The sequence below is a fragment of the Numida meleagris genome, chromosome 8 (genome assembly GCF_002078875.1).
Source record: "Numida meleagris isolate 19003 breed g44 Domestic line chromosome 8, NumMel1.0, whole genome shotgun sequence".
Lineage (NCBI taxonomy): Eukaryota > Metazoa > Chordata > Aves > Galliformes > Numididae > Numida > Numida meleagris.
Window position 1 is genome coordinate 1247937 of NC_034416.1, and position 18764 is coordinate 1266700.

The following is an 18764-nucleotide window of genomic DNA, read 5'->3' on the forward strand; positions in this document are numbered from 1 at the left end:
CTGCGGGCCCACCCGCGGCTGCGCTGTGCCCCCGGGGGCGGCGGCTGCCTCCCTCCTCCCTCACGGCCGCCGGCTTCGTTTTACCGGGACGCCGAGTCTGTCGCGTGCCCCTGTCCTCACGGTGCATGGATGAATTGCGTCATTTTCTTGAAATCGGGGTATTCTGTTTCTATGGCTCTCTCGCTTTTATCATCTCCTCAACCGCAGAACTGCGTCTTGAAGGAATTTCCAGAAGTTTTCAGGTTGATCTGCCTCAGTAAGGCGGGATCCACGATCCTGCTGACAGTTGTTTGCCTCGCCCATTGCTAGCACTCACCATTTCGCTGCTTTCTGCAGCAGTTTATTCCTTTTCCTTCCTCTCTTCTATCCCTGTTTTTTGAATTTCTCTTGGCTTCCTGCAGTTTCCTGAGAGAATCAGGGATCTTTGGTTCCCATTCTCATCAGTTCTGCACCTTGTCTCTGGGTAACATTTGGATACGCAAATTTTTAAGCGAGTCATCAAAGTTTACCTTATATCTAAAATCACATTACAGAGAAAGGATCTCTTTATTAAACATTGCTTTTCTGTGGAGCTAGTGGCAGCTAATTAGCGTCCAAGCCATCACTGTGTCAGCTTTTGATGCTTGCGTCTAGGAGTCCTAGACTTGGTGATTACATAACTGGCAAAATATGAATAACAAAGCAGATTTACCTCCTGCTCAAAGCAAACAGGCAGCTCTTTGCTGCACTCATCATAACGTACTTAAATTCAAGGTCGAGTTTCCATAGTGATTAATTTTTTTTCTTAGATTCATTTGGCTTAATACTCATCTATTATCTTATGGATGAATTTCTTAGCTGGTTATTTCACAGGTGGGAGTAGCTGGGAAGTAGCCGTACGTTGGCAACTTCGTTCTGGTGATCATTGCTACCAGTGTGTCAATCCTGAACAGCAGGTTTTTCCACTGCTCTTTGAAAGTAATTTTTCCTCCTCTTTTGTAGTTGGGAAGACCTCTCTGATCACCAGGTTTATGTATGACAGTTTCGACAATACTTACCAGGTATGTGGTAGGCGCTTCCCTATGAGTACATCTATTTCCCGCTACGAAAATGCATTCCTGTTGTACACATATCCACAAGATGTCAATTCAGCATCATGCATGAGACTGTAATGTGATGTGAAATGTAGATCAGACTGGGATTAAGTCCCTGTGTGTTATCAGGACGTGCAGTGTACAGAAGAGCAGTGAGGTTTACATCCTGTCTGGGTATTAGAGAACTTTGAGGAAAGCAGAGAGAAACATTGGTTTATGGGATCAGTGAACAAAAGAGGCAGTGACAGGAATGAGTGAAGGTGAATATGGAGCGTCAGGAAGTAGAGACAGAATAAGGTACACGTGTGCTTCTTATAGTTCTTGGTCTCTGGTTTTATAGACTTCGTGTTTAAATAGGAGTAGTTCAGTCCAGAGTGCGTGTATAGATCCACAAGAAGTCAACTTTGTTTTTTTTTTTTTTTTTTTTTTTTTTTTTAGCTGAAAGGCTATAGATAGAAAAAGCCAGGGAAATCTTGGCAAGGAAAGAGTAGGGTGGGGATGGAGAGACTTCAGACTGAAAAGCTGAGGATGTGTAGGAGGCGCAAAGATCTTGGGAAGACTTAGCTGAAACGAGATCACTTAGTGGTATTTCAAAAGAATACTGCTTATCTTTAAGGAAGATGAGACTGTGGTGTCCTCTTTTAATGCAGGCCAGAAAGAGTTATTGGTTTCGATTGGAGTAATTTTAAGCTGGAAGACAGAAGATGGTTTACTTGAAGACAAGTCATTTACTGAAACTGGATCCACTTGTACTTTGTGTGTTTTTCTTTTATTCCTGACTCTTGTAAGGTGCTCTAGAATTTTTATCATGTTGTAAGCTGCAGAAAATAGAGCTCCTAGAAAGGGGTACTGACTACAGAAATTGACAGCTGTGGTTTGGTCTGGTACCAGCTGGTTCGTGTTCTAATGGATTCTTCCAGAATACATGATGATGCCTGTGTTTAAGTTTGGAGATTGCCTGAAGTCCTGAAATCTGTTTAGTAATCAGTAACCTGTTTCCTGGGGTTGTGATGGGCAAGGACACCTGCTCGATTTAAATGCCTGGAGATGTTTAACATCTCTAACTTAGTTAGTTACTTTGGGTGTTTCTGTAGTGGAATGCCTGTGCAGCAGTTGAAATGTGAATGGAAGAAGGCAGACGGAAAGAACTGCTTGGGAAATGAAGCTTCTGATTGTCCTTGAAAAGGAAGAGTGTTCTCTGTTGGATAGCCCTGAATCAACGTTACTTTTTAGGTTTCAGCACAGTTGCTCACAATTTATTTGCTCTACCTTCTGGTTATTTCTAATAAGGGAAATCTTACCAGAGTGTATTGCTGTAAAGCAGAGTGAGATGACAGGACAGATATGATCTATGTTGAGAGGCATGAATGTCAAGGAGGTAAAATTAGAATTTGGAGGATCTTGTGCAGCTGAGAAGTGTTGGAAGAGTAATGTGAAATGAAGATGGTGGAGATACCTAGATCGCTTTGTTTTTATCAACTCTTCTGAAGGCAAAAGACTTCAACAGCTAAATTACAAGTTAGTGACGTTTTTTAGAGATTGTATAGAAAGATCTGATTTGCAGATACTGGGAGGCAGTTACTAACGCTTTTCTTCTTTTCAGGCAACCATTGGAATTGATTTCCTGTCAAAAACAATGTATCTTGAAGATCGCACGGTAAGTGAGGCATCTGTGTGATAGTGTGGCAACTGTGGTCATGGAAGCAGCAGCTGCTGTGCATGCTCCTTGCCTGGGCAGTCCTCCAGTGGCTGCTGGAATCTCACAGCAGCCTTCAGAGGGACAGCCTTTGTTGAATCAAATCAATGACCCCGTACTCTTTCTGATACTTCCTAATATGTAAGACTTCTAGCACCAAGTCGAATCCTTTCATGCAAAATTGGAGCAAGCTGATGTCCATATTCTGGGGGAATGGCTGTCTGCTCTATGTTTGCTAGGCATGGTTTGCTCCCAGAATTTGCAGCTCTGTCTCTGGGATTGTCAGTGTGAATGAATGTGGACAGACCCCAGGTAGCGGTTTGAAGTCTTGAAGTCATTCAGGATGAACAGTGGTGGCATGGTTCCTCTTTGTAGGAAGGTTCTATTTGTAACACGATTTTGGCTTCCTGTTAATAGAGCATTTTTGGATTTAGCTTGCATGAGACTCCTTTTTGCATAAAGAGATCCCTGATATCTCTCTCCTGTCTTTCAGTATCTGTCCATTTGTTCATGTTTTGTTAGTAGTTGCCTTTTTGCTCATTTTATTACTGGCCAAGAAGTACAAAGCTGCTGGCAGGAGGGAGGGGTCAGTGCTGCAGTGAAAGTCTTTTGCATTGCTTTGGGTCTGTTGCTTTTGGAGAAGTCTCATCCCTACGTGAGGCAAGATTCTCCTGAGCGCTTCTCTGCCATCTTACCAGTGATTGATTGTTAGAAGAGACCTTACTGAATCTCTGGGAGAAACTACTTGGATAATGTTCTTCCGTGTTGTTAGCAGATGTTGAGAACGCAGCTCAGCACCTGCTAAGTCAAGGTGGAATGGCTGTGTATTGTTTGCAGCAGTCTGTAGTTCTCATGTGTAGTCTTGATTCCTTATGGCTGAGTAGGTCACAATGCTATGCACCCCCTGGCCTGCTCTCCTGAAAAATGTCTGGTATACTGTTAGCTTTCTTAATTATTTTTCCTGTCAAAATAACGAGACGTGCTCAATGTAAGTAAGGAGCGAGAAATACGAGCACACCAAGCTAGGAAAATTCAGACAATGAAATAGTTCCTCAGATACGGCTCATACTGTATTTTGCTATAGGCTTTGTCTGCTGTGCTTGAAGAATGTGAAGCCTCTAACTGCAGCTTCTGCTTTGACATATATGTCTTTACACCAAATAATATGTCCTGTATGTAGTGGATTGTGCCCCACTATTATTCTGAAGCCCTTCGCATCAGATTTTCCAGTGGATTAATCAAAACTGTAACTGGATAATGCACTCCTTAGGATTTGGAGGGACCACATCTAGATAGCTGTAGGCTGCAGTCTGCTTGTATGACTTTTGTACCTGGAGTCCTCTCCTGGCAGAATGCACTGAGGTATGTACGCATATTTCCTTCATTAGCAGACAGGTTTGGAAGGTATTTTAGGTTTTCTCATGAAATGGAAGAATGTGCTTGTGTACAAGTTACTGATGGTCTTGTGGAGGGAAATAAGTTTTCCGATGCGTAAGGTTACTGCCAGAATGCAGTTAGAGGTATCACTGGCTCTTTTCACGCTTGTGTTCCATTTTAACTTTCCTTTTGTTGCATTTTTTTTTTTTTTACCTTGCAGTTTTTTTCTTTTTATTTCACTTGAGTTTCGGTTTTGTTTTCCATTTTCCTGCTCTTTCCTTTCCCTCTTCCCCTGCACTTTTCCGTTTCCCAGATCAGGCTGCAGCTGTGGGATACAGCCGGCCAGGAGAGGTTCCGCAGCCTCATTCCCAGCTACATCCGTGACTCTGCTGTGGCTGTCATTGTCTTTGACATTACAAGTAGGTATTGAGCCTGAGTGTCTGCAGAGGCCTTGCTTGTAACGTGTGCCTTTTATGCATTGGAAGCGACGCTGGTACCTGAAAGTAGTTAAGATAGAACATCAGCCCCAGAACTGTGGGTATTTTGTGGGCTGAGGGGAAAGTAGGTGAGCGTGTAACCCCAAAACCAATGCCAACTCCATCTCATAACGCCAAATCTGGGAAATCATTTAACTCTTGTCTGCTCAAAAATCCAACTATGGAAATGATGCGGAAAGCAGCACTGGCAGGTAGGTGAATAGGGGTTATGACTGTGTGTGTCTTCATGGATTGGAACAAAAGGTGACTGATAGCCTTCAGAAAATTTCTCCGCTTTTCTGTTTTTTTGTGGGTTGGTGGTTGTTTTTGCTGTCATTTTCATGGTTTCTTCCTGTTTTGTTTTGGTTTTTTTAAATCTTCATATGTGTTCTCCACTCTGGGTAACTGGAGAGGTAATACAGGTAACAATTTCAGATGCCAAACCAATGAATTACTGCCAGACTGGGTAAAACACGCATTTGAATAGAAGCAATGTGGTGACTTGTGAGTATTCAGGACTCCCATCTCACTGAAGAATAGAACTGACAATTCATATGAGTCACCAGAGAGCTTTTGAGAGAGACATAGCTACTGCAATTTCTGAAGAATAAATGAGTTTATATGGAAATTGTCTGTAACTCTTGGCATGAGCATATTAGTATGTGAAAATAATTATTTCATTATAACTCTGTTATTGTTTTCACTTGATCTGGCTTTTTCAGTTAAGTAAGCTACAATACCAGCATAAGTAGCTAGACAGGATTCGTACCACATGAACTAAGCTAAAGTGAAGAAAGTGCTACAGATTTAAACAAACAAAACACCACTACATTGGCTTGCCTTCCTTCTGTCACAGTCTGTAGTTTATTGTGAGTTTTTATGGATCAGGAATTTGTTTCACTTTGGAAAATGGAAGTGTTTCACAGATAATAACAAGCTGCCCTCAGAACATGAGGTTAATCGTAGCAAAAAATAATTACACTGTCTCTGTTTCAATTCTGTGGCTTAAGTACTTAGGGAGGATTTCTGGTTTGGTGCAAAATATTGTGAAACTGATCTCTTTGGGTTTGAGGGCTGCTGAGATGTGCACACGATGACATGCTGGGAGCGGATTTACATGAGACAGAGTGGCAGGCTGCATAGGTGGGCATCTTTTCCTCCCAACTATGGTGACAGGTTTAGGAGGCTGTTTATCCAGGCAGGTGGAACAATCTTGCCACAGTCTAGGTTGTTGTTAACAACTTCCAGACATGTCAAAAATAATTAAATGATAGCTGATCTCATCGTGCTTCAGTAAAGGTCTGATCTTTTCAGATAACATCATTTTTTCTCGTTACTGCGCTTTGTTCTGTTCTTAGCGACTAAGAAGCTTTCTGTTTTCTTGTGTTAATGAAGGAATACGCTTATGTATTCTTGAGGGGACGATAATGGTGACTGGGGGGAATACAGAAATAGTTTCCAGTCTGAAGAGCTGTGCATTTGCATTGTCTTTAGTAGCAACTGTATTTTGGAACCTCAGACTTCTCTAAGTGAATGCTGATCACGGTCGTGTAGAATAGGGCAGTCCTGTGAGACATACTTAAGTACCTGCCAGGATACTCTTAACTAGTAGAGGAGAAACTGCTGGCTCCACCAGTTTTTCCATCTCAACAAGAAGGTTACCAGGGCTGGCTAGTCACCTTTAGGTGCCTTTTTGATTGCTGATCTGAAGTCTGGAGCATTTAAATCACCACCTTGGTAAATTTTCTGGGTGAATAAGCTGATGTAGCAGTAATGCTTTGGATGTTCTATAAGGAACCTCATTGTGAAGTTCAAAGCCCAGGACCTGAAGCAGTCATTACTATCAATCTGATCTGCCAGCAGTGGTGTGATGTTGTCAAAGTGCTTGGAGTTCATCACCCTGAGTTCCCAGGGGTAGTGAAGAGCCTTGATTTTTTTGCTACTGTAGTAAAAGCTATCTTCAGAAGAAGGAGAATGGTTCAACTATAAGCCCTAATCTTCCTGAAGTCCTAGGGCAGCCATGTGGGTATCCTGATGTAGATATTATGTCATTTTTAATCTGCTTGTAGCAAGACATTTTGCAGGCACATGCATCTATTTCATTTTTTCTTATAAACAAACCAACCATCAGACCTTCAGAAAACCTTTTCTCCCTTGTAACCAGTCTCCTGCCAGCTCTTCACTAAGCAGTGTTTTGTGTATAAGCAGCCACTAGCCCTCATTGCTGCACGAGTGGCTTTGTGAGCATGACTTACCAATTCCTGTAATTCAGCTGGGAGCCACTATCTGCCTGCCTATGGAGCTCGTGGCTGCTGGGAATGCCAGTAGCAATGTGCTCGTTTTCTGGCAGCGTGGCACTGCTTGTGCAGCTGGCCATGGGGGGTAATAACTTGGGGGAGATGGTAGCACTGCCAATTGTTAAAAGCTTTTGTTTGGCATTCCTTGTGATAGTCAGGCATTTTTTGGCTGTTGCTGCTTCAGATAGGTGGGTCTCAGCATCACGTGAGCATAGTGGTGGTTATGACTGCATACACCACATGTCCATACGTACTAGAAGGGGAAAAGGATGGTAATAAACGAGATGCTAGTGCTGTTGTACAATAACTTGGCTTGTGTTTGGACATCACTGTGGTTCTGGAGATCAAACTGTGTCTTGTAGCATTTGGTACTTGGTTCTGACTCATGTGCTTATAATAAGGAGAGAACCTAGTGCCCTCTTGGCACGTGGAGCCTGTATTGGAGCGTTTGCTTTTTCTTCTGCTGGAACTGAAGTTATCAATTGCCATGCTATTGAAAATCTCCGTTACCATCTTCTGGCTGCATAACGCTGGGAGAATGGATGCTCTTGCACTACTTGGTGTCAGACTTGAGGTAGTTGCATGTCTGTCATGTGGCAAACACCCGAAGAGCATTAATCTGGGTCATGGTGGGCCAGGAGCACCACAGAGACCTTGCATGTATCCCATAAATAACCCTGGGTAGACTAGGAAGATAGCTCTGTTACATAGCAGCTGCCACGAGCAGCAGTGGCTGGAGGTGGCAGCTGTAACCTGGAGCTCTTTGGGATGTGGTGGCCGAGGGAGTGGGAGAATCTCTAGACAAGCAGAGGAGGTAATGAAAGCACATTATCTGCAATCAAAATCAGAAAAGCCAAGTTCTGTGCTGTGTGGGTGTTTGGAGCTGGATTACAAGGTCAGTATCAGCTTCTGAGACTGAGCTGCATATAGTTCGTTCTAGAAATGGCCTTTTCTCTAAAGGACAGTTTCCTCCTTTCTTTTCTCTCTTGCGTTCTCTCTGCTCTCCCTGGCCTGGTACCAGCAGGTTCGGCTGCAGCTCTGGGACACAGCAGGCCAGGAGCGGTTCCGCAGTCTCATTCCCAGCTACATCCGCGACTCCACTATTGCTGTGGTAGTCTATGACATTACAAGTGAGTGATGCTTTGGTGTCTCGTTATTTGAAATACTGCATGTGAGCAGAACTAATGTTACTCGCAGAAGTTCTGCGTAAAGATGATTAACAGTAGAAATGTTCCCTGCTGTTTTCTCTGTTCAGGCGGAAAACAATTTGTGGGTCGTTTATACGTGGTGTGGGGAGACTTGGAGAGCACCTGAATACAGGCATACCCAGATTCATAAGTTTTCTTCCTTGCTTAAAAGTAGTTTTATCCTTAGCGTTCCCATTTGTTTCTTCCTTGCAGACTTGAATTCCTTCCAGCAAACCTCCAAGTGGATTGATGATGTTCGGACGGAGAGGGGAAGTGACGTCATCATCATGTTGGTGGGGAACAAAACTGACCTGGCAGACAAGAGGTAATAGAGGGGAGCTGGTGGCCTTGCTGCCCTGACCAGGAAAAGCAGGGAACTGGCTGACTTGGACTCTTAAAATCACGTGGATTTCACGTTTTAGGGCATGTTGTAGAATGTATTGCCTTAAAAATTCTTAATCCTGCGATGCCGCTTCAGCTAACAACCACTGTAATAGCTTTTTGGAGGACCACACTTCTGCATTTCTATTTCAAATGCATCCCTTGATTATTGGATTAAGAAAACATATGTAATGTTTTCAGAGATTTTCCTTTATGAAGAGATTAGAAGTAGTGTAGATAAGGAAAAACTGTTCATTTCAGTGGTTAACTTCACTATTAGTTGACCAAAGGAAAATGGAGTAAGCCGTGCAGTTCCTGATGACCCCAGTACTTCAAACTAACGCATGCTTGTGTCACGGGTGCTCTAAAGTGTGTGCTTTGTGCATCAAAGGGCATGTGAGGCATTGAAGTTATGAGGCGTTTTTATTTGGTGCAAAAGAGTCTCAGAAAAAAACAAAACTGGGAAATGCATGGATCTTGCAGTAAAATGGACTCTTATAAAATCAAAACCTGTTCATGAGACACTTCCAATCAAAAGATAACATCTTGAGGAGCTATTTTCTCAGGAAAGAAATCCTGCACTAATATCTGAGTTGTCTATTTGTTTTCTCTTCTTCTTGGCATGATGGGCCTAACAGCAGTCTTAATGTTTCACTGCTGGATGCTGTCACGTTTTAGATTATAAACCTTGCTTTACTCACACCTGAGGTGTAAAATATTGCTGTGGGAAATATTGTGATGCTTTTTTTTTTTCCTCCCCTTTTATTTTTGGTGTCGTACAAATGCTCATGTGAGACCAGAGCCAGCATCCCTGGCTGCACAGAGCGGTATCAGGAGATGCTTTTTGCCCTTTGTCTCTGTGCAAGTCATGCTGTTAGTCTCTAGTTTGCTGTGCCTGGCAGGGAAAGCATAGTACTAAAACTCATACATGCTGTGAGTCAGTGGGGGAAAAAGATAGTTAAGGTTTTACTGAGTGCTCTGTGGGCTCTATACTGATGTTACTTGTGGAAATGTGTCCTCTGCCCTCCACACCTTCATCTTACCAATTATTTTACTTTTCCCAGCTCCATTGGAGGCCAGTGCAAATAACCTGTGCCTTGCACGTTGGAAATGTTGGGGAAACTTGGTGCCCTGGAGCTTGAGAAATATGATTGATGTATAGAGCTGATTTAGATAAAGAAATCCAGACAGCAAGAACTCAGAGTGGTCTGGCCTCTGATATCAACTCATAAAAGCATCTGAATGAAATCTGAGATGTTGTACTTCAGCAGCTCTGTATGCTGACCAGCTGCCATCCCTTACGCCCTCTCAGGAGCTGGAAATAACTGCAGCTCCCTAACTGAATAATCTGGAGTTTAGATTTGAGGCTAATTTGTATCAGTTTCCATTTTTTGTACAACTGTAAAACCAAGTGGGTTAATTCCTGCCTTGTATTATTTTCTGATGGTACAGAAGAGTATGTGCAGGACAGCTGGCTCAGCTCTGCCATACAAATACAAAAACCAGAAACTTGTTTGAGACATTGCTGCGCTTGGAGTTCATGTAGCACTAAACATTCAGAAGTTTAAGTGTCAGCAGTCCTGGCCTAGTCTTGGATTTGCAATTATGTGTAAATCCAGATATCAATAAAAGAAGCCCCATTGTCTTGACCAGAACCGTAAACCAAAAGCTGGGTTTGTGGCAAGCTGAAATGCTGGGCCTCTTACTGCTGGACAAAGCCACACGATCAGTCTGAACCTTATCACATTATTTTTTGTTTTAAATAGTATGCAGCGTATTGGAAACCATTCACCCTGTGGTAAAACCAAGTGATGATTCAAGTGAAGTTCTGGTGCCAAAAAGCTGAACTCAGGATAGCACTGTTTTTATTTGCTGCAGCCTGTTAATTTTCCTTTCCTCTTAATGTTGCTTCAGTTGGTGGTTGGTTTTTCTGCAGTTTTCTTTTTATCAGTTTTGGACTATTTTTCTTTGTTTTGGTTTTTCTTTTCTGTGATTTGTTCTCGTTGCTGTAGACAGGTTTCTATAGAGGAGGGCGAGAGAAAAGCCCGAGAACTGAATATGATGTATATTGAAACCAGTGCTAAAGCAGGATATAATGTGAAACAGGTATGTACAGGGCATTGGTCAGAGATGCATTTGCAGGTGCTTGCACACAAGCTGTACTTGCTGCTGGAGCCTTTCTGATATCTTTCTGTAATCTTGTGGAGTTCCCTTCTGTTGACTTTTGGGAAACTGCTTTTTGCAGCAGGAGCAGCTAATGGGGATTCTTCCTTCCCTTGAGAATGCTGTGAATGAGACTCAAATGTATTACATAAAACTTCATCCTGTGCTGATCATCCTTTAGTAATGGTCTTAAGTCCAGGTGTTCCCTGAATAACATACCTGACGTTGTTTCCTTCTTAGCTGGAGAACTCAGGGGTCTAAAATCCTCAGAGGTCCTGAGGTCTCCATTTTTGCACTCTCCACTTGTAATGGGCGGTGAATAGGCCCTCCACTGGCGAGCGTCTCACTCACAGACATCTCTAATCTTTCTTGTCTGTTTCTCCTTTCTGTCTTTCTGCTTCTCTTTGCACCTTTGTCCAGGCAAATCACTACAGAAGAAGGTGAACAGAGAGCCAAAGAGCTGAACGTGATGTTTATTGAGACCAGTGCAAAGACTGGATACAACGTGAAACAGGTAGATCAATCTTCTGTTCTTAAGGCAGGAAATCTGTACTTTCCTTTTGCTCTGTAGGAAGATTAAGCTTCTGCTTAGGGTTCACATTCTGTCAGATACTTGCTTGTATTTACTGTCAGCCTCTGAAATGCTTCTTGCCCAGTGGTCACTGCTGCTGCTTTATCTAGTGAAAGCTTCCTTCCTGTCAAATCAATGAATCCCTGTTAAAGCTAAGGAAACTTAACTTACCTTGAAAGAAAGGAGAATCTAAAAATAAAATGTGCTGAGGAATAGGAACGGCAGTGCTTAGTGCAGCCTGTCAAACATGTTGTTCATTCCCTTTGCTTTTGTTAACCATTGATGCACTGTTTTCTAAAATCAGTTTTGACACCAGTCATGACGATAGCATATGCTGTTACTTAGAGTGGAAGTTTCTGGTTCTGTTGGCAAGCCACAGGAAAAAAAATCATGGGGAAAAAAAACCCATCTCCAGTTGGGTTTTGAATATCTCAAAGGATGGAAACTCCACCTCTTCAGGCAACCTGTCCCAGTGTTCAGCTACCCTTACAGTTAAGGTCAAGGATCTGCAGAGAGCATAACTGTGATTAGTGTCAGGAAACTGCCAGCTGGGATACCTGCTTCACTGTTCGCTGCACACCAGCTGGCTAAAGAACCTGGTGATGGGATTAGGAGATGATTTTTGTTTCTGTAGCTGTTTTGGATACAATCTGCTACAATCTCTGGTTCTAATTCACTGCTGCTTTATTCATTTGTGGGTGATTGTGGAGAGAACTTCTACAGCCAAAACTGTTGAGGGAGGACGGTAACTGCAGCACCTTGCTGGTGCTCAGTGGCTTGATTTTTTTTTTTTCCAAGTACCATGTTCTGGAGGTGCAGATAAGAACCTCTGCGAAGCTACTATGAAGAAAAATCACGGTCAGCTGATGATTCCTTTAGTTCTTTAAATGAGAAGCTTTTACCCAGCATTTTTCACCAGGCTGTCTAGCAGTGTCTGTATTGTTTGCTGCTTCATTAATGGTGGCAGGAGGAGCTCTAAGCACTGGCTTAAAATTATGCAAAACCATTTTGTGTTTTAATGGGGATATGCTAGTCCTTCCCAGCTCTTGTACATCCTTAACAGCTTACATGCAGCTCACCTGAGCTAGCCATTCTGCTCCCAGGTGGCTGTTTTGCAGCAGGACTGAACTGAAAGGGTTGGCTGTTAGAACCTTAGTTATTCCATAGACTTCTGGAGCAAAGCTCAACAAACAAAGGTTTGTTAGAGGTCCCGAGCCGAGCACTGTCATGCAGCTGTGTGTAAAAGCAGTTGAGGCTGTTGTCTTTATGCATTCCTAGAGGAACAATTTCTAATGAAAAAGGACTACAGTTCAAGTAGAGACAGATAAAAGCAAGCCACCTGTTTTGTAGGCATCCGTTGGCTTCATTTCCTTAAACAACCTTATTAATTTTCTTGTGGAAAAAAAGTCCTGTGGCATTTGGTCGTTGCTTTATTTGCTAAAACACCCACATAATGAATCTGTAGACTGCTCAGATCTGCCATAGAGCAATGCTGTAGTGGGTTTTGGGTTGTTTTTAGTTCTTGACATGGATTTCTTTCTGACAAGCTTTCAGCTCACCTGTTGCTACTTTTCAGCTTTTCCGTCGTGTGGCTGCTGCCTTACCTGGGATGGACAGCACACCAGAGAAGAGCAAAGAAGACAGTATCCTTGTTTTCTCAGCAGTAATCTTCTGGATATCATAGGATTTGGCAGTTACATTTTGTGAGGTTGGGCTTGCTGCCTTCTTGGCACGTTTGGGGGATGGGCCTTACTGGGGTTTGGCAGACACATGGCTGAAAACAGTGTAGTGTGGTGCCTACCTGTGGCCATGAAGTGTGGCCCCTGCTTGTGGGCTCTGTGTAAATATACATAACTATTTGTAAGTGCAAGTGTGCTCTGCTCTTACCAAGAAAGGGCAGCTGGCAGCTCTTTAAGATACTGATCGTGTTCTCTAGGGCTTTTTTTTTTTTTTCCCCTTAAGACAGGTGATTTCCTTAACTTGTCTCCTGCAGTGATTGACATCAAACTAGAGAAGCCTCCTGAGCAGCCAGTAACGGAGAGTGGTTGCTCCTGCTAACAGGCCCGTTCTGTAGCAGCACATTCCCCAGCTGGCCAGTCTCACTGAAGAACATCACTGCTCATTGGCTAGGCAACCCTACTGTGGGCTGAAAAAACAATCTACTAAGCGAGAGAACTCCCTGTTTACGGTGGGGAGCAGCCCTGGCCGCCCCTCTTACTGCATGGTATGAGCCTTGAGTGCAGAATGAGTGTCCTGTCTTTTATTTTATTTTTTATGTTGTTGCACTTTGGCACCGTGGTGCCCTTTACACTCTCTCTTTCTCTCTCTTCCTCTCCTTCCCTCTCCTACCTTGAGCCTGTCTGCTCAGATGTATCTTGTGAATGCAATGGAAAAGCCACCAAGTTAGGGAAAAGAAAAAAATAAAGCTTGGGGGTGCGTTTTCCACTTTCCTTTACTGCCTTGCATCTTAACTAGCTCCCTGTCCACTCCAGCCATGTCTGTCCTGCATCCCCACTTCCTCTTTATAAAGGCTGCTCCTTTTACACCAGTCAGTTTGACTTGGCCTTGCCTTTTTGGGCAGTACAGGTTATCTGTTTCTAGGCTTTTGCTTCCTGTGGGGCACACACAATATTAGCTCTTCAGTTTCTCCTTTCTGTGGATGGTCTTGGCTAACTCTTGCTCATGACTTCTGGGTTTTGCCCTACACTCAGACCCTCATGTGATGTAAAACACTGGAAACCCCCGAACTGATAGCTTTGACCTTGTTGCTCCCATCTGTGTAGCAGAGACATCCCACAGACTGCTCCCTTCTGTATGAGCATCTTCCTGTCTGGAGGATGTTGGTGCTTGGTGAGTGCTGGCAGTCAGATGTGGGGAAGGAAGTGGGTACAGAGGCTTTGCAGCATGAATCTGGGTGGGGAGGAATCCTCAGGGTGATGTGTAGGGACCTTGGTCTTATCTGTCAACAGCGAAAGTGAACAGCTCTGTGGAGCCCATCACTGCAGGAGCAACACCTGCCCTGGGAGTCGTGTGTGTTGTTCAGGTTCCTTTCCTAGTCTCCCTCCTCCTGTTTGTAGTCACATAGCCTAGGAGCTGCTTCACGGAGAGCAGGAGGGCTACAGCAAATTGAAAGCCAGTTATAGCTGTTCTGCTTTCATACCTAGGTTGCTGCTTAATGAAATCACACATAGCTGCTTCTGCTTTTGTTGTGGTCTTACAGAGAGCTGGGGGCTAGTGCCCTGTTGCTTTTGGAACAGTGGTAAGCTGTAACAGAGATAAGCGCTAGCAGGGATTTGTTATCAGACGTGAGTGAGGGAATATGCACTGCTAAAGTGCATTTTATTGTCACTTCTGGATGTCTGAGGTTGGGAAATAACTCGCTCTTCCCTCAGCTCTCTACCCTTGGTTTCTAACAATGTTAGTAGAGCTCTTTGTAAACTTTCATTGTGATTTTTTTTTTTTTTTTGGTGCGTGTGTCCATCTGACCAATCCAGAAGTCAGGAGGTCTGTTGACAGAGAGGAGAACAGAACAGCCAGGTGGTTCTAAGCCATTCACCATTTCTTTCATCACCCGGCCTATGTATCGCCATGGGGGATGCTGGTGGGCAGGAGCACGACGTGCCGCGGTGTTAAGGGTACGAACAGGGACAGCGGTGTTTGGGTTAGTGACGCTCTCCTAGCAGGATGCCTTGTCGGTCACTGACATAGTGTGTGCACTTTGGAACCTGCAGGCTGGGGATGGAGGGGAGGGGGTGGCCTTGGGCTGGGTGCTGGTGGCCTTGTCGGCGAAGCCCCTGGTCAGAGCGCCACGGCTGCTTCCTGGTCGCCTTGGCTTACTGGCATCTGGTCACCAAGCTGCAGGTGGCTGCCCTTGTTCCTTTGTCCCTTCCCCTCCACATGAGCTGGCCTGCAGGAGGAAGCTGGGATGTCATTTCCCCATTTCATTCTGGAGTGTCCCCACCCCTTACCCGCAGTTCCAGCTGGCGTGGCTGGGTCCTCTGCGCCCAGCACCAGCGGGAACTCAGCGCCCTCCTCTGTACATAACTCCTGTCATGTGGGAACTGCTGATATTTGTCGGTGTGTGTGTGTGTCTGCTGTAGAACAGGTTTTGCTGTCCCCTTCTCATGGGCAGGTGTGCACTGCGCCTGCTCTTGTATTGTTCTGAGTCACGGGCCTGGGGGAGGGGAGGGGGGGGGACCGTAAGTAAGGGGGGAGGGGTAACTAGTGAAATAAAATAGTTCACTTCCCACTGTCTTCTCTATGGATGTGTATAATATTGAGTGTGTGTCTGGCCCTGCTGTCTCCTAGCTGTTAGCCAAGTAAGTGTGACTATTACTATGAGTATGGACTGTCTGACCACAGCCGTGTATCACACTAAATAAAGTTATTTCACCAACACCTCCTCTGTCCTGCTTCGGCAGCAAGCCAGTGTCCTACGGGCAGCTTTGACGTGGCTGTAGGGGGCGGGAGCTGCTCTGGCCGGCCCCGGGGTGGTGACAGGCTGGGGCTGGGAGGCACTGTCCTGGTGCTGGGCTGCATGGAGCGGGCGCAGGTGCCCGATGCCGCTGCTTTCCGTGCCTTCCGGCAGCGCTGCCAGGATGGCAGCTGGCAGCAGGACCGTGGTGGGCTCGCTGTCAGCCTTCAGCTGCCACCACCTGGCTGTGCCGTACACCAGCTGAAGGTGAGGGCTGGGGGTAGCGTTAGGCTGGCGGTCAGGTTCAGAGCCTGTTCTGAGCTCCCAGTGCTCCCTGCAGTGCCGCATGGATGTCCCGGACGTGCCGGCAGAGACGGTGTACGACGTGCTGCATGACAGCGAGTATCGCCGGGAGTGGGACACCAATGTCATCGACACGCACGACATAGCCAAGGTGGCTGTCAACGCTGATGTGGGCTACTACGCCTGTGAGTGCAGGGGCTGAGGGGTGGGGTGGCACCGGCCTTTCGCCAAAGCCTTGGTCTGTGTTCAGCAAGGTACCCCCCTACCCAGGCTGCCTGGCAGGAGGGACGTTATTTGGGGTGCAGGGTGCGGCTCAACAGCTGCTATGAGAGGTGGGCTGCTGAGGGATAGGAGTGGTGCTGCGTGGAGATACTGAGATTACAAAGCAAGCTTGGGAGGACGCTTGGGCGAGGCAGGAGCCTTTGGAGGGGCTGCTGAGCTCTGTGGTCCCTGTGTGGTGTTTGGGCAGGGGAAGCAACTTTCTCCCTTCCTCATCTAGGGCGATGTCCAAAGCCCTTAAAGAACAGGGACGTGGTGATGCTGCGAGCCTGGCAGGTGGAGGATGGGTATCACACCATTATCAGCTTCTCCATCAAACACCCGGTGAGTGAGGAGCGGCTGGGCTAGAAGGCTGTCCTGTCACAGGATCCCACCTCTGTCTGGGATAAACTGGAACTCCCAGAGCCCCTCACAATTAGCTTCCTAATTCCTGGACGAGACCTCAGCTTGTGTCAGCTAATCTAGCCTGGTTGTTGCTCCATGTATTCAGTGCCAGGCCTGAGAGAGGGAGAGGGCAGGGAGCATGGAAGCCAGCATCTGACTGCCTGGTGTGTCCGCACAGAAATACCCTCTGCGCAAGGACCTGGTAAGGGCAGTCTGTCTCCTAACGGGATACCTGGTGCATTCAACTGGGCCCAACAGCTGCAGCCTCACCTACCTGACTCAGGTGGATCCAAAAGGTAACTGGTGCTGCTGGGCTTGTGGTGTGGCCATAGACGTTCTGGTCACAGGGGAAATCTGGCTCATAAGCCAAGAGTGCATCTACATTGAGTGGCACTGCTCTGTTCCAGACCTTCTGGCATGCGTTAATGTCAATGCCACAGCTTGCTATCAGAGCTGTTGGATAGCTGGTAGAAATAGAGCCATCTTCTGGCACAGTAACTTCTGGTTTTCTCCCCAAAATTTATTAGGGTCTTTGCCAAAGTGGGTTGTGAATAAAGCCTCGCAGTACCTGGTGCCGCAGGTGAGTGGAGCATTTCTATGGTGTGTATGCCAAGGGCCACCCCACTGGCTAGAGCATGGGGCTGTACAGAGTGGGTATCCCTGGGCAGTGGAGCTGCACTAGGAATGTGCATCATGGCTCACCTCAGTGTGACATTACATTCTGTCAGCCTTACCAGTCCCGACAGCTGACTGATTCATTTCCGAAGCCAGAGGGAGGTGAATAATGCCACTATTCCGGTTTGCACTTGTGCAATGTCCTGCCTCACCTCTGCTGTTCATGCAACATCTGAACAGGACCTCAAGGCTCAGGAGCTTTTGGAGCTCCTGAACCAAGTAGCAGAGCAGGACGGGCACGGAGGATTTCTCTGCCTTGATGGTTTATAGGAAGTTTGATTTCACTTTCCTAAAGCAGCTGATGTCATCAGGGGATCTGAGCAATTAGAAGATGGTCCTACAAGGCAGTTAAAAACTGGCCTTTCCTGAGCTTCTCCTATGCAGCCAGAAAAGAAATGGGGTAGCTGTTAGTAGCAGCCAGATTGCCAAGAGCTTTGTAAGCTGCCATAGTTGTTTCCCCCTGTGCTTCCTTGCTTTTCATCAGATGTTAAAGAAACTGCACAAGGCCTGTGTGCAGTACCCTGCCTGGAAGCAGCAGCACAATGTAAACATGAAGCCCTGGCTGTACCCTGAGCAGAACAAGCTTCCCATGCTGGCACTGTCAGAGCTGGTGCTGCAGCGTGCTGCTTCACTGGAGAACATCGATGAGAGCAGCCTGGCCGAAGAGAAGGATGAGAGCAGCGACCACGGTGGCTTAGAGAACTGATGTTGCTCAGGCTTGCCTAGTGGTTTACAATAAAGGGGGAGGTTTTTTTACATTAAAAAATCCCCATGTTTGTAGCCTTTTCTCCTGGCTTGCTGGCCCTGCTTAGTGCAAGGCACATGGGCTGCCAGTCCCAACCTGGTAATGTCATTGCTCTGGGAGAATTTGTGCCGTGTATTTCTCAGGTGAAACCTGCTCTTACAGAATACAGCTTGTTCTGGTTGCTCCAAGAGGTCAAGTTACCTGCGGTACCTCTGCCAAGCTGCTTTACCAGCTGGTGAGTTACTCATTGACAAACTGCTCTTTGCCTCTGTTCTGTGAGTGGCTGAAATATCTTGTGTTGCTGGAGCTGTTGTTTTCCCAAAGGGAATCAGTAACTACCTGGTGTTTCCCTCCAGCTCTGAATGATGAAATGGACTGTGGTGACAAGTACAACCCATACTACTGCTCTGTCAATTAAAGATACTTAAGCCATGAATGGTCCTTGAAAAGAATCCACTCCTTCCTTGTTAGCCCATAGGCGGTTGTGGGGGCTGCAGCAGCACCCGAGCAATTCTCTGAGTATTAGCAGCGGAAGCTGCCCTGAGCAGACCTGATCTTTCTGGAGCTCCTGTGAGGCTCTGAAGTAGGATTAGCAGGTGGAAGTTGTATTTGCAGTCCTCTGTGGAGAGAGGTCAAAGCCCTCTTTGCTCCTGGGCAGCATGGTTGCACCAGAAGCCTGATGTGTGCCGTTGTTTGCTGTGCTTTCCACCAGGCAGAGCATAGAGGTGGCTTTGGGGCCATGG

At 45.8% G+C, this 18764-nt stretch overlaps 2 protein-coding genes across 14 annotated transcripts in view; both read left to right on the forward strand.

Moving 5' to 3' along the window:
* The window catches only part of RAB41 (RAB41, member RAS oncogene family), a 16023-nt gene extending 404 nt beyond the window's left edge, over positions 1-15619 (forward strand). The window contains exons 2-9 of one of the 9 annotated variants that reach the window (XM_021406563.1): positions 982-1040; positions 2677-2730; positions 4460-4565; positions 7941-8049; positions 8320-8431; positions 11071-11164; positions 12798-12864; positions 13215-15619. In XM_021406563.1, coding sequence (XP_021262238.1) covers positions 1015-1040; positions 2677-2730; positions 4460-4565; positions 7941-8049; positions 8320-8431; positions 11071-11164; positions 12798-12864; positions 13215-13279 — 633 coding nt within the window. In that variant the 5' untranslated portion in view covers positions 982-1014 and the 3' untranslated portion in view covers positions 13280-15619. Of the gene's footprint in view, positions 1-981; positions 1041-2676; positions 2731-4459; positions 4566-7940; positions 8050-8319; positions 8432-10499; positions 11165-12797; positions 12865-13214 lie in introns of those variants that run through there. The other 8 variants (XM_021406564.1, XR_002441644.1, XM_021406561.1 and 5 more) reach the window with 8 other exon arrangements.
* Positions 13314-18470, forward strand: LOC110403396 (PCTP-like protein). Of its 5 annotated transcripts, none has more exons than XR_002441642.1 (6): positions 15735-15902; positions 15976-16123; positions 16438-16541; positions 16780-17181; positions 17761-18256; positions 18378-18457. XR_002441642.1 is itself a non-coding variant. In XM_021406556.1 (6 exons), exons 1-6 carry the CDS (start codon positions 15759-15761, stop codon positions 17980-17982), a joined length of 789 nt encoding a protein of 262 aa, XP_021262231.1. In that variant the 5' UTR covers positions 15735-15758; the 3' UTR covers positions 17983-18470. The 5 variants fall into 5 exon arrangements, 4 of the variants coding, with proteins under 4 accessions (XP_021262230.1, XP_021262231.1, XP_021262229.1 ...); XM_021406556.1 differs by having other exon boundaries at positions 16780-16897; positions 17129-17181; positions 17761-18470; XM_021406555.1 differs by lacking the exon at positions 15735-15902 and adding an exon at positions 13314-13445 and having other exon boundaries at positions 17761-18470.

What these genes read in the sequence shown, in the direction of transcription:
- LOC110403396 (XM_021406554.1), top strand. Translation starts at nt 15,759, where the DNA reads ATGGAGCGGGCGCAGGTGCCCGATGCCGCTGCTTTCCGTGCCTTCCGG. An exon ending in GCTTCTCCATCAAACACCCG is followed by an intron (nt 16,542 to 16,779) that starts GTGAGTGAGGAG and finishes GTGTCCGCACAG; the next exon opens with AAATACCCTCTGCGCAAGGA. An exon ending in CGCAGTACCTGGTGCCGCAG is followed by an intron (nt 17,182 to 17,760) that starts GTGAGTGGAGCA and finishes GCTTTTCATCAG; the next exon opens with ATGTTAAAGAAACTGCACAA.